The 13,155-nt window shown below is 43.2% G+C and overlaps 1 protein-coding gene across 1 annotated transcript in view; it reads left to right on the top strand.

Moving 5' to 3' along the window:
* The window catches only part of tmem102 (transmembrane protein 102), a 50,756-nt gene extending 44,910 nt beyond the window's left edge, over positions 1 to 5,846 (top strand). The window contains exons 4-6 of the mRNA XM_079579618.1: positions 1,365 to 1,558; positions 1,648 to 1,860; positions 4,980 to 5,846. Coding sequence (XP_079435744.1) covers positions 1,365 to 1,558; positions 1,648 to 1,860; positions 4,980 to 5,564 — 992 coding nt within the window. The 3' untranslated portion in view covers positions 5,565 to 5,846. The remainder of the gene's footprint in view (positions 1 to 1,364; positions 1,559 to 1,647; positions 1,861 to 4,979) is intronic.
* Positions 5,847 to 13,155: the final 7,309 nt, after the last annotated feature.

Genomic DNA, 13,155 nt, shown 5'->3' on the forward strand with positions numbered 1-13,155 from the left:
TAAACAGATTAGATAACTATAGCATAAAGAACACACCAGACTCTCGATCTCACTCCAAGTCACTAAATCCATTGTGTCACTTCTGAACAATTGCCTTGGCAACTACATTGGCACAGAGGCGTAACTGCACCGTTGACAAACCTCTCCCGGCAGCACGTTTTTTTCAAGCTCTCCTTTGCTAGCTCGTTCTTCTAGCTGTGGCCATTGAGCTTTTAGCTCACTTTTCTCGCTCACTCCAAACTCGATTAACCTGCAGTGCCCTCTAGCGCAGTGGTTCTCAACCTTTCGGAGCTGCGACCCCCATTGTAACAGGTAATTAGGATCGTGACCCCCACCCGGGTCAGACCATGGGAAAAACAGGAACCCCTTAACTCCCACCTGAACCGAGCAGTTCAGGTGGGAGTTAGTCCAGTTTGGCTTTACCCCAGTCCAAAAGCTTAGGGAAAAAAGCTGTGAAAATAGCGACAAAACTGAGACAAAAAAGTGAGAAAACCTTGACAAAAAAGTGACGAAAAATTGATGAAAAAGTGACAAAAATGTCACAAGAAATTGACAAAAAATGTACGAAAAAATGACAAAAATGTGACAAAAAATGACAAAAAAATGACAAAAATGTGATAAAAAATTGACAAAAACGTGACAAAAAATGACAAAAAAATGATGAAAAAGCTACAAAAGTGAGTTGAATATCCAACAAAAAAATGATGGAGAAAAAAATCTGATGACGTGAGGAAAAAGATCCTCTCTGTTCAGGTGGGAGTTAAGAGGTTAACCTATATAACTCTTAAAAAACAAAGAAAAAACAATGGCTAAAACAAAAATGAATTACATTTAGAACAATGAATGGCACCCTGGTAAAATAGCATGTATGCCACGACACCATAATACTAATATTAAAATATATATTTTATCTATATGCTCTGGCGACCGCCCAAATTTGTCTCGCGACCCCCCAGTGGGTCCCGACCTCCAGGTTGAGGAGCCCTGCTCTAGCGGCACGTGAAATTATATATTTGAATTTCAAAAAAAAGGGGGGGGGGGGGGGGGGTCACATAAAAGTCGCTCCAGAGTATAAGACTATGCCAAACTATGAAAAAAAGTCTGACTTATTGTGCGGAAAATACGGTAGATAAAACGTATCAATTCCCGTCCCTAGTTGAGACTTGAGACTGGGATTTGTAGAGTGTGTGGCTGAATATTGTGCAGATGTGGAGTGTGCATGTGCAGCTGTTTGCAATGAGGATGAATGATATGAATATTTAACTATGTTTCATTAACATGCACCGTCTCAGTCAAGTCGATCGAAATGAACCATGTTTATTGAGGAGACCTGTCTGACCCGGGCCTGTGTGCTTTGTGCCCAGGTAAAGGCTCGCCCCCCTCGCTGGGCTCCCCTCAGTCCCTGGACGGCTGCTACTTCTCCCCGTCACTGGTCACCGACTGGTTCTGGGGGGTGGTCCGCGAGGCCGTGGAGGAGCTGAGGAGAAGCCCCCAGAGAGGCATCCCCACAGCAGAGCGGCTGGAGCGCAACGGGCCCCTCACCACCATCGTCCTGCAGGTACTCGGCCAGCAATGGAACTTCAAATATTCAAAAGGACTGGACCTACTTTTCAGTCCATAACCCCTCCCTCTCTTTTGTCCCTCCAGGCGGGCTCCAGTCGCGTGCTGTACGACCTGCTCCCCGTGGTGTCGTTCCGGGGCTGGCCGGCGGTGGCTCAGGGCTGGCTCACGGCCAACCACTTCTGGGACGGGAAGATCACGGAGGAGGAGGCCATCTCGGGGTTCTACCTGCTGCCCTGCTGCTCTCCCGGGGGCGGCCGAGCGGACCGGGAGTGGAGGCTGGCCTTCTCCCGCTCAGAGGTGACCACAGTGTGTGGGCTGAACTTTACAGGACCTGCCCCGTGTAGTTCGAGTGGAATATAAAGGTTACCAGGCAGGAGTTTTACTTTGAAATGGTCACGTTAATGCTCCTGAAGTTCAGGGTCCAGACGATCTGTGATGTCAAGCATTTAAAGTGTAATTAAGTCTGCCAAAATGAAGGCTTTAAATGCATTAACTTGGGGTCCGATTGACATTGCATGATTTTTACTATTACTACCTACATATTCTACACATTCTGGCACCTTTTTTTGCTCCAAAGTGGCCCTGTGTATCCAGTTTGCTTTTGAATATCAACATTACCCCTAATTCCTCTGTTTAATGCAATGCCTTCAAATCTTAAGACATGAACTGAGCTCTGATTATTTGCAAAACCATCTCCTTCTGTTCCTTTTTCTTTATTCTCTTTGGGTGAAAGCCGAGCGCAGGAACTTTTATGTTACTTTGAATATTCGCATCAATCCAAACTTCTGATTTCTGTTTGATCCGGGGCCGGCGCCTCGGGCCCTCACGTCCCACCAGACTGAAAACGCAACTCCTGACATCAAATGCACCCCTCGACTTTCAATGGAGAACATTCGAGGCATGGAACAATATTTGGGTGATAGCGGCGCAACATTTGTGAAAGCGATGTCCGCAGTGCATGTGATTCTGAAGCTTTTTCATCGATGGTGAACGGGCAGCTGGAGCTGGAGCTGTTTACAGTGACGGTGTTGCTCCTGACGAGAGAAATTTAGACACGACGAACTAATGAGAGTCTGGTACTGTGCCTTTAACCTCTTAACCCCCGCCTTAACAGAGTGCATCAGATCACAGCCTACAGGCCTGTATAATGCCTCATTTTGAAAGCTAGGATTTTTTTTTTCATCACACTTTTGCTGTGTTTTCATCCCACAATTTTGTCCATTTTTCATATCTTTTTTTGTCACGTTCTTGTCGCCTTGTCAGTTGCTCTTGCTCTTTTTTGGCTTTGTCGTCTAATTTTGTGTGCTATTTTTCTTTTTTTCAAAAAGCTTTTAGTTTTGGGTGAAGCCAAACTGGATCGAATGTGCTCTGTTCAGGTGGGGGTTAAGTTGTTTAGCTGTGGTTTAGTCTTGCTTTGAGCAGTGAATAATACAGATACATAAATGATGCAAAAAGTTTCACTGGCTTATAGCTCTCCGGCAATAAACTTTTAGATTTGGGTAATGGTTAAAGGATCTGTATCCTGCTATTTTAGCCATTCCAATGTAAAGTATAGGTATTTATATGACATATTGTACCTCTACCACTATAAAGTACTCATTTTTGTGATAAATATTTATTTTCTAGAGGTATTGTTCCAACCCGGAAGACAAAACGCTTGGATTAAGTTAGCTCCGCCCCTCTTGCAACTTTAGCAGTGATATAAATAATAATATAAATATCTCTGCGAAAAGTGGTTACTTCATAATACGGTTATAAGGAGTTGACATCTGCAACACAGCTTCATAAATGGTTAACACACACATGCTAGCACACACGCTAACCAGGGTTTCCGTTAGCCGGCTGTAGCCGGCTTTTGGCCGGTTTGAAAAGCAAATGGCCGGTAAAAATAATTTCCATCGGCCAAATTGGCCGACAGTAAAAAAGTGAGAAAAAATATAAAAAATAGAAAAATATATTAAACATGTCACCTACGTCAGTGACTAACATAACAAAGTGTTTTCGAGACAGGCCTAAATATTAAAAAAGGTTCAATATTTCGATCAAAAAAGTTTTGATTTACGCCTTTAGCCCGTTTTACAAAGCGCAGTCGAAGCATCATCATCGCTGTCTGGATATGTAACGCTCTTTCTTCGTGCTTCGTCACATTTTCCAAGAAAACGGCAAACTACAGGTACATTTACTTTTATATAAGTGTGTTAAGAACTCAGCAGCTAATACGTTTGATTAGGATATTCTTGAAACGCGCGTGTGTTCAGTCAGACTGACGCGCTGTCCCGCAGCGGCTCTTCCTGGGAGAGTGGCCGGGTTTAGAGGTGCTTCCCTCGGTCAGTCTGCGCAGACGCCTCGGCTCAGTTACCGGTGTTGGAGCCGCTCTACAGCGCGGCAGAGCTGGGTCTGTTTTGAATCACTCGAGACTGACTGTTGTGACTTTAGTGCTGTTGATTTGTCTCTCCACAATATTTCAGTGGTGAGGGACTTAATCACTATTTTACACCTGAAGCCACGTAAAAGCGCGGAAGGGCATCTACAGCCCCGCCCTCGCTGAGCAGCTGCTGATCAGACCTGGATAAGGACAGCGTGAGGGTCGTAGATATCGGCTACTTTCTGTCTGAGTTGAAGTGCATATGAGTGATGTATATCAGCGTGACACCTGCTGCTCCACCGTCTCCACGAGCACAACTTCATGTTTGGATTTTCGCTGTTGCTACATTTTTCTCACGTCAGTCTTTTATTAGAAATAGCCGTGTTTTGGAATCCACTAAAGCGCTCGTGTAGCTCTGTCTACATGTAGATTGTTGATGATAATAAGCCACGTTCATTATGTATATATTTTTTAATGGCCGGTAATTCTTGCGAATGGCCGACATTTTACGACCCAGCCGGCCAAAGTGGCCGACAAAAAAAAAGTCTAGCGGAACCTCTGACGCTAACACACACATGCTAACACACACAAGCTAACACACACGCTAACACGCGTTTTGATTGACTCACCACAGCTCTGGTCCATCAGATTTTTACAATATGGGACTCGCGTTGGTTATAAACGTGAATCCACTTTGATTCTGGCGAAGGTTCACCAAACATCCATCAGTGACGGTCACAGAAAAACACTATTTTGGCCGATAGTCGCTGAATCCCGGAGAGAAATTCCAACTTCTGGCAAGTGGCCTCTTCTTTAGGAAGGTTGAATAAAGTCCTGTAGCTCTCGTAGACTTTTCTCCGTGACATTATCGTTAGGTCAGTGGTTTTCCAGGAGAGGACGGAGCAGCCGCTCAGAGAGCAGGATTCAGGAGGATTGCTGAGAACTGCTAATCAATGGCTAAAATCTCCCAAAAAGTCCATTTTGAAAGTAGTATGTGAAAGTATTTTGTGACTGATGCCACTCTCCCCCCACATGCCTCTGCTCTCTCCAGGTGCAGCTGAAGAAGTGCATCCCTTTCCCGATGGCCCAGGCCTTCCAAGCGGCGAAGTCCATCTTGGCGCCGGTGCTCGCTCGCCCGCGCTCCGGCCTCAGCCTCTACCACCTCCGCACCCTCCTCTTCTGGGCGTGCGACCGGCTGCCCTCCGCCTATCTGTCCTGCCAGGACCCGGACACGCCCGCCCGCCTCATGCTGGGGCTCCTGGACGACCTGGCCCACTGCATCCTGGGGAAGAACTGCCCCAACTACTTCCTGCCCCAGTGCAACATGCTGGAGCACCTGAGCGACAGCCAGGCGCTGTTCGTGGCGCGGAAGCTGGCGTGCGTGCGCTCGGACCCGCTGGAGCACCTCCGCGCCGCGCAGCAGGCGGGCCAGCTGAAGAAGGAGCTCCTGGCTAACGCTAACGGACACGGGTCGCCGGGGCACCACTCCAACGGGATCATATCGCCGTCCGAGGACAAGCTCGCACAGAGACTGCAGCAGCTGGTGACGGAAAACCCCGGCAAGTCCATATCGGTGTTTCTCAATCCAGACGACGTCACGAGGCCACATTTCAGAATCGATGATAAGTTTTACTAAAGACAGAAGGAGCGGGGCTGCCCGACTCATTCATGTGGGGATTGGTTTTTTTAGAAGAAATGTTTAATGATGCTTAAAAGAAACGAGTGAAATTCTTAATTCACATTCACGGACACGGTGTAATAGACGATAATGGGACATACGGCGTCCTCTCGTCTGATTGGCTGCCCTGGAAACAATCGGAGGGAAGAGTTGATTCAAAAAAACGTCACCAAAATGAACTTGATTTCTGTAGATTCCATTACTTACTTTTCAGAAACTGGGACAGGGGCCGAATAGCGAGTGCAAACAAGTGGAAATGATGGTTGTTATTAGAGACTCACCGATCCAGCTCCTTCACTTCCAAAACCGATCCCCTGGGTTTGAGTATCGGCCGATATCCGATACCACTTTCACGTAGTGGCCGCTGTGAAAAAGTGAAATGGTCTTTGCAAACGAGCTGTGACTCCTCAGGTTATTAGGTCACGTTGATATCCATCCTTCTGTTATTATTCCCGGTCTCGATTGGTTGACGCTAGCATTAGCATTAGCACGTCGTCATACGTTATGTTTCCAGGGGGGCCAGTAACAGCAGGGTTAGTGCTGGATCGTATGCTCCGGAGGGACAGTCTGCTGTGAAAACGTGAGCTATCATGACACAAATTAAGGTTAGGGCCAGGGAAATGGTTAACCTCTTAACCCCCACCTGAACCGAGAGGATCGTTTTCCTCACGTCATCAGATTTTTTTTCCAACATTTTTTTGTTGGGTGTTCAACTCATTTTTGTGACTTTTTTAGTAATTTTTTATCACATTTTTGTAATTTTTTCGTCAATTTTTGTCACTTTTTTGTCACATTTTTGTCGTTTTTTCGTCAATTTTTCGTCATTTTTTTGACAATTTCTTGTGACATTTTGTGACATTTTTGTCATTTTTTCGTCCATTTTTAATACATTTTTTGTCACTTTTTTGTCACATTTTTGTCATTTTTTCGTCAATTTTTCGTCATTTTTTCGTCAATTTTTAATAAATTTTTAATAAATTTTTTGTCACTTTTTTGTCACATTTTTGTCATTTTTTCGTCAATTTTTTGTCATTTTTTCGTCAATTCTTAATAAATTTTTCGTCACTTTTTTGTCACATTTTTGTCATTTTTCGTCAATTTTTCATACATTGTTCGTCACTTTTTTGTCAATGTTTTCCCACTTTTTTGTCACATTTCCATCATTGTTTTTTTTTTCCATCACTTTTTTCCAGAAGCTTTTGGACTGGGGTAAAAACAAACTGGAGAAAATGTGCTCGGTTCAGGTGGGAGTTAAGGGGTTAATTTTAAGGATTAGGGTTAGGATTAGGATTATTTGTATTTTTAGACAAACCAACTCATAGATCTATACAAACTCACAGCAGACCGTCCCTCCGGAGCATACCATCTAGCACTAACCGTAACAGCAGGGGGCGCTGTATAAATAACTCATCAATTTTAGAATTAATTTTCGCATTTCAATATTTTTTTTCTCTGTGTGAAAATGATTTAATATTTATTACTCTTTATTTCTAGATTTACAATTACTTGAGATAATGCTGCTTTTCAAATTTCTAAGATAATTCTAACATAACGTCTACAACTAATTACTACTAATGACAAAACGAATCCACACTGACGTCCCAAATGTAGCCGCGACGAACGAACTCTCCCGCCCCCTTCTGAGCCAAAACGAACTGTGCTAGCGGCGGCTAACGGACGAGGAGGGGGCGATGTCGCCGTGGAAACAGACCCAACTCCCCCCCCCCAAATCAACTGGCCTTAATGAAACTCATCAGTGCTCGGTGCTGAACTAAAAGGACGCGTTCTAGAATTGGGTGTCGAAATGTTTACACGGAGGGCGAGGACGAGTCAAATCTGTGGAAAAGGAGCTGTGTTTAAAAGAGGCCCCCGGCGTTAAAGCCACACTGCGGAACATTCCAGACGGTGTGTTACGTATCGACCTTTAGCCTCTCATGTGACACGGGCTCCTAATGCGACGTAAAGTGTTTGGAAGAGGAGCTGCTGTGTTTAAAGGTGCATTATGTCACTTTTCATCTGACCTTTCAGTGAACCCGGTCAGTGGGTGGTTAGCTTTGGTGACTTTACTTTCCGCCAGCTTCTGGGACGCTCTCGGATCAATTGATTTAAGGTTTCTGGTAGGTTTTCTTTATCGAAATGAAAAAAGGAGAAGCAGCGTTCGATCTTAACGTATGTGGGTGGTTAGCGTGTCAGCTAGTCCGGGAAAGTTTTCAGGCTCCGTTAGCATTAGCTTGTTCAGTGGATGTTTCCCATTGCCGTTAGCATTAGTTATCATAAGGGTTAGTGCTAGGTGGTATGCTCCGGAGGGACGGTCTGCTGTGAGTTTGTATAGATCTATGAGTTGGTTTGTCTAAAAATGCAAATAATCCTAATCCTTAAGGTTTAACCCCTTAACTCCCACCTGAACCGAGCACATTTTCTCCAGTTTGGCTTTACCCCAGTCCAAAAGCTTCTGGGAAAAAAGGTGTGAAAATAGCAACAAAACAATGATGGAAATGTGACAAAAAAAGTGACGAGAAATTTATGAAAAAGTGGCAAAAATGTCACAAGAAATTGACAAATAAATTACGATGAAATGACAAAAATGTGACAAAAAATTGATTAAAATTGATGAAAAATTGACAAAAAATTGACTAAAAAATGACAAAAAATGTGACAAAAAAAATGCAAAAATGTGACAAAAAAGTGACAAAAATGTGACAAAAAATTGATTAAAATTGATGAAAAATTGACGAAAAATTGACCAAAAAATGACAAAAAATGTGACAAAATGTGACAAAAAAAATGCAAAAATGTGACAAAAAAGTGACAAAAATGTGACAAAAAATTGATTAAAAATGGATGAAAAAAATGACAAAAATGTGATTAAAAAATTACAAAAATGTGATTAAAAATGACAAAAAAAATGACAAAAATGTGACAAAAAAGTGACAAAAAAATGACAAAAATGTGATTAAAAAATTACAAAAAAGTTACAAAAATGAGTTGAACACCCAACAAAAAAATCTGATGACGTGAGGAAAAAGATCCTCTCGGTTCAGGCGGGAAGTTAAGAGGTTAACCATTTCCCTGGCCCTAACCTTAATTTGTGTCATGATATCTCATGTTTTCACAGCAGACTGTCCCTCCGGAGCAGACGATCTAGCACTAACCCATCACAAGCCTCTGAGCTAAAGGCTAACTCAAATTTAGTTAAGTTGATGTAAATACCATACATCTGCATATCGCCATACAATTTAAATCGGGTCCAGGATCCGACGGCAAACAAAATGTTGGATCAGGCTCAGAGCTAAAGGCATTTCTGTGATTTCTATGGGTTTCCTCCGCTGATAGAACCATCTCCATGGTTACGCACACGTTCCATCCAAAAACCCTAGAAAAAAAAAACATTGATCCTGGAGGCGATTTTCTTTTTTCCTAGGATGGGAAAGGCCACATTTGCACATTGACTCCCTGATTGGTCAGATTCATGTTAATGCCTGAAAGACAGCTTTTGTAAACTCCACTGTCCTTAAGGTTATGGTCAGGTGTACGGTTAGTTTGGACTAGTTTAAGCTAGTGTTGTTTTGTTGGGGTGACGTCATGGTTGGAGCTCCACTCCTCATTGGCTGCCGATGTCGTCGACTGGCCAATCAGGGAGCGACAGGCCTTTCCCATCCTAGGAAAAGAAAAACTTGCATCCTGGAGCGCCCTAGAGGCCACTGTAATGGAGGATAAAGGCGCTGTGCTAACCACCCATACAACCTCTGGGTCACTGACAGGTCAAACACAGACTTTTTTACATAATGCGCCTTTAAACGGTCAAATCAAAGTCAGTCTCCATGGAAGGTGTTTGGATCTGTTTCTCACCGTTTAAAACGCTGTATGGCTTTAACATGTCGGGGGGGGGAACTTTTCCGCTGCATCTGACCCTTGGATGCCGCGGTCAGGGGCAGAGACTGATGTTGTAATAGGTTGCGTTCATGTGACATCACAACATTCTTAAGAGCCTGTCGTTTCAAAGTGAGGTGGAGGGCAACGGAAAGTTCCATGATGGTCACTGTAAAACTGTCATGGTTCTCTGTCAGCGCACATAAACTACGGCGTCCAAAAGTGGGGACAATATTCAAAAACACGATGACTTTGAAAAATAATGTCAGGTTTGTGAATCCAATCATATCATACTGTATACCAGGGGTAGGCAATGTCAGGCCCGGGGGCCAAATCCGGACCTCCAGCACAGAAGTTCTGGCCCTCGAGATGATTTTGAGAAATAACTTCACACAAATCGAGAGATCGAGTCTTCCTGTTAATCTCTAAACCCCCACCCGAACCGAGCGCATAGAAAATTGTCTTGCCGAACACCCGCTTAAGTCAAATATGATGTACAACTGGCATTTGTTGAAAGTGATGCTTTACTTCGGGCGACAGGTGGGCGGTTCGGCCCTCGGTCTTTTGACGATGAAGATAATCGGTCCTCCACCAAGAAAACATGCCTACCCCCAGGGGCGGATCTAGAGGGGTGGCACAGGGTGGCAGCTGCCAACCCGAGTAAAGGTCTTTCCACCCCATTGATTTCAGCCAGGTTGCAATCCTCACCCTCAGTTTAGAAGAATTATAACAACTTTGTAGCTTAATAAGGAGCCAAGTGCCAACTCCGGTGGTTCCCAAGATGATGATTTTTTTTTTTTTTTTTTTTACAAAGGTTTAAATTTTACTTGAGTTAGAAACGCCCTACTTATGTTATTATACTATTATTTTGGTACATTCAGCCTGCATCTAAACAGAAAAAAATGCCTTACAATCACGCAAAACCCTCGTTATAAACATTCCCCATTGTCAAATGTGTTGCCACCCCCAGAAATGATCCTTGACCCTGCTTGCCACCCCATGATTTTTTTTAGATCCGCCCCTGGCTACCCCTGCTAAATGCTGATCTGGAGAAACATTCGGACAATTTCGTTTTGGATATTGCAACAACTGTAACTTTCCTCCCATAGATTTGTATCGGCACCTGCCCTCCACCCGATATCATGACATCATCACATTCTAGCACGTGAACGCAACCTACGAGCCGAGGCCCCTCCTGAGTGACATAAAAGTGAAAAACATTGTGACAGCATTGTGACCACAGCCGGACCGTTCCTCAACAGCGCCACGCCGCGATCCGATTGGACGGCAGGGGCGGCGCGAGGTAACGGCTGATGAAACGGATTGTAAAGCTTTTCGTCAAGCTCTTCCTAGAGCTTCATTTAAGCCTTTTCTAACTCATTTGACGCTCTCTGTTCTCACGGTTTAATCTTTCTCAGGTATTCGTACGAGTCATTACGTTTCCAGGTCATCTTGTTTTCTGTTTTTTCTTTTTTTAGCGCTGCTGATCATTTCTTTGACTAAATCGGGCTTTGTTGGGCGATAGTTTGCACCAAAGAGCTAATATAGAAAATGTAGATTTATGACGTTGATTTTTCTTATGTGTAAAGTCGAATCATTTTTGTCTTTTCGTTTTGCAAAGCACAAAGGTGGGCACCACGCAATGTACTGCAGGTCTTGAATTTATCCTGATGTTTGTAAGCATTTCGAGGAGGAGGATGGACATGAGGGTTGAAAGATCATTTCAGCCTTGCTTAACCTCTTAACCCCCACCTGAACCAAGCATATTTTCTCCGGTTTGGCTTCACCCAAATCTAAAAGCTTCTTGGAAAAAGTGTCAATATCATGACAAAAACGGAAGGAAATGATGATGAAAACGCAATAAAAAAGTGGCAAAAATTTGGCAAAAATGCGACAAAAAAGCCACAAAAACACATCATAAAGGTGACAAAAAAATGATGAAAAAGTGGCAAAAATGCAAGAAAAATATTGCAAAAATGTAGCAAAAATGCAATAAAAAATGCAACAAAAACACACACAAAAAAGTGACAAAGAACTATGAAAAGTTAGGAAAAATGTGTTGAAAATGCCACAAAAAAGCCACAAAAACACATAAAAAATGTGACAAAAAAATTATGAAAAAGTGGCAAAAATGCAAGAAAAAATATTGCAAAAACGTGACAAAAATGCAATAAAAAATGCAACAAAAACACACACAAAAAAAGTGACAAAGAACTATGAAAAGTTAGGAAAAATGTGTTGAAAATGCAAATAAAAAGAGCCCCCAAAGAGTGACAGAAAAAGCGATGAAAAAGTGGCAAAAATTCAACGACAACGCGGCAACAGTGCAAGGAAAAAGATCCATTTAGATCAGTTTTGTAGGTCTTGGCTTTCAAATGAAGCGCTAGATTTGGGTAAAACTGAACTGGAGAAAATGCATTTGGTTAAATGGTTAAATGTAAGAGGTTAAATGTGGGATTTTATACCAGCTCACTAAAATCTCGACAAACTGGACTAAAACAGGCCTCAAACTGCCTTCCTTACGCCGCGGAGTCGGAATATGTTGGGTTTAATTCTTCTGTGAAAGCAGCCGTGTCCCGTCATGACTGGAACGAGCCCCGTCCCGTCGCCCTAACCCCGTCACGCTCCTCTCAACGCGAGCTCGTGGGCGGATATCTCGGGTACTTTAAACCACGGAACGTCACCGGCTCCTTCTCTTCTGTCGCCGGTTTTGTGAAGTGACTGGTTAAAGCGCGAGTTAGTTCTGCCCGCTCTATCAGCTCTAGGCAGACGCGCCGGGCTCCGCGGGGGGGCTCGGGGACACACTTTCAGAGTCGTCTTTTCAGAAGTTAACTTTTTTTTGTGTAACTGATGTCCTGTCAGTTCGTCCAGCAGGGGGGTGGGGCCGGGGAGGGGGGGCAGAACTGACAGAGACTCCAGCCCCGGTTTGCAGCTGACTTCTCCCACTCGCAGAGCCGTGGGAAGATATTTTAGTTAGGGGGCGCTGAGGGACACAATGTACCCCCCAAAATACTTTTTCTGTGCATAAATCCTGTTTATTAACCTCTTAACTCCCGCCTGAACCGAGAGCATTTTCTCCAGTTCAGCTTTACCCAAATCCTGTAGGCCTCATTTGAAAGACCTACAAAACTAAATGGATCTTTTTCCCTCACGTCCGATTTTTTTTTCCATCACTTTTTTTGTTGGGCAGTCGTCTCATTTTTGTCAAATTATTCACATTTTTTTGTCAAATTCTTATCACTTTTTCGTCAATTTTTTCTCAATTTTTCGTCATTTTTTTTTCACTTTTTCGTCACATTTTTTTTCACTTTTTCGTCAAATTTTTGTCCATTTTTGTCATTTTTTTGTACATTTTTTGTCAAATTATTCGCATTTTTTCATTAAATTCTTATCACCTTTTAGTCCTTTTTTTCAAAAATTTTCGGCAAATTTTTCTCACTTTTTTGTAAATTTTTTGTCCATTTTTGTCATTTTTTGTAAATTTTTTGTCCCTTTTTCGTCAATGTTTTCTCACTTTTTTCATATTTTCATCCTTGTTTTCGTCTCAGTTTTGTTGCTGTTTTAACACCTTTTTTCCAGAAGCTTTTGGACTGGGTCAAAGCTGGAGAAAATGCGCTTTCAGGTGGGAGTTAAGGGGTTAATATTGCCTGCAGTTCACAAACTATCCACCAGGGGGTGC

This window comes from Gobius niger (genome assembly GCF_951799975.1).
Source record: "Gobius niger genome assembly, chromosome: 21".
NCBI lineage: Eukaryota > Metazoa > Chordata > Actinopteri > Gobiiformes > Gobiidae > Gobius > Gobius niger.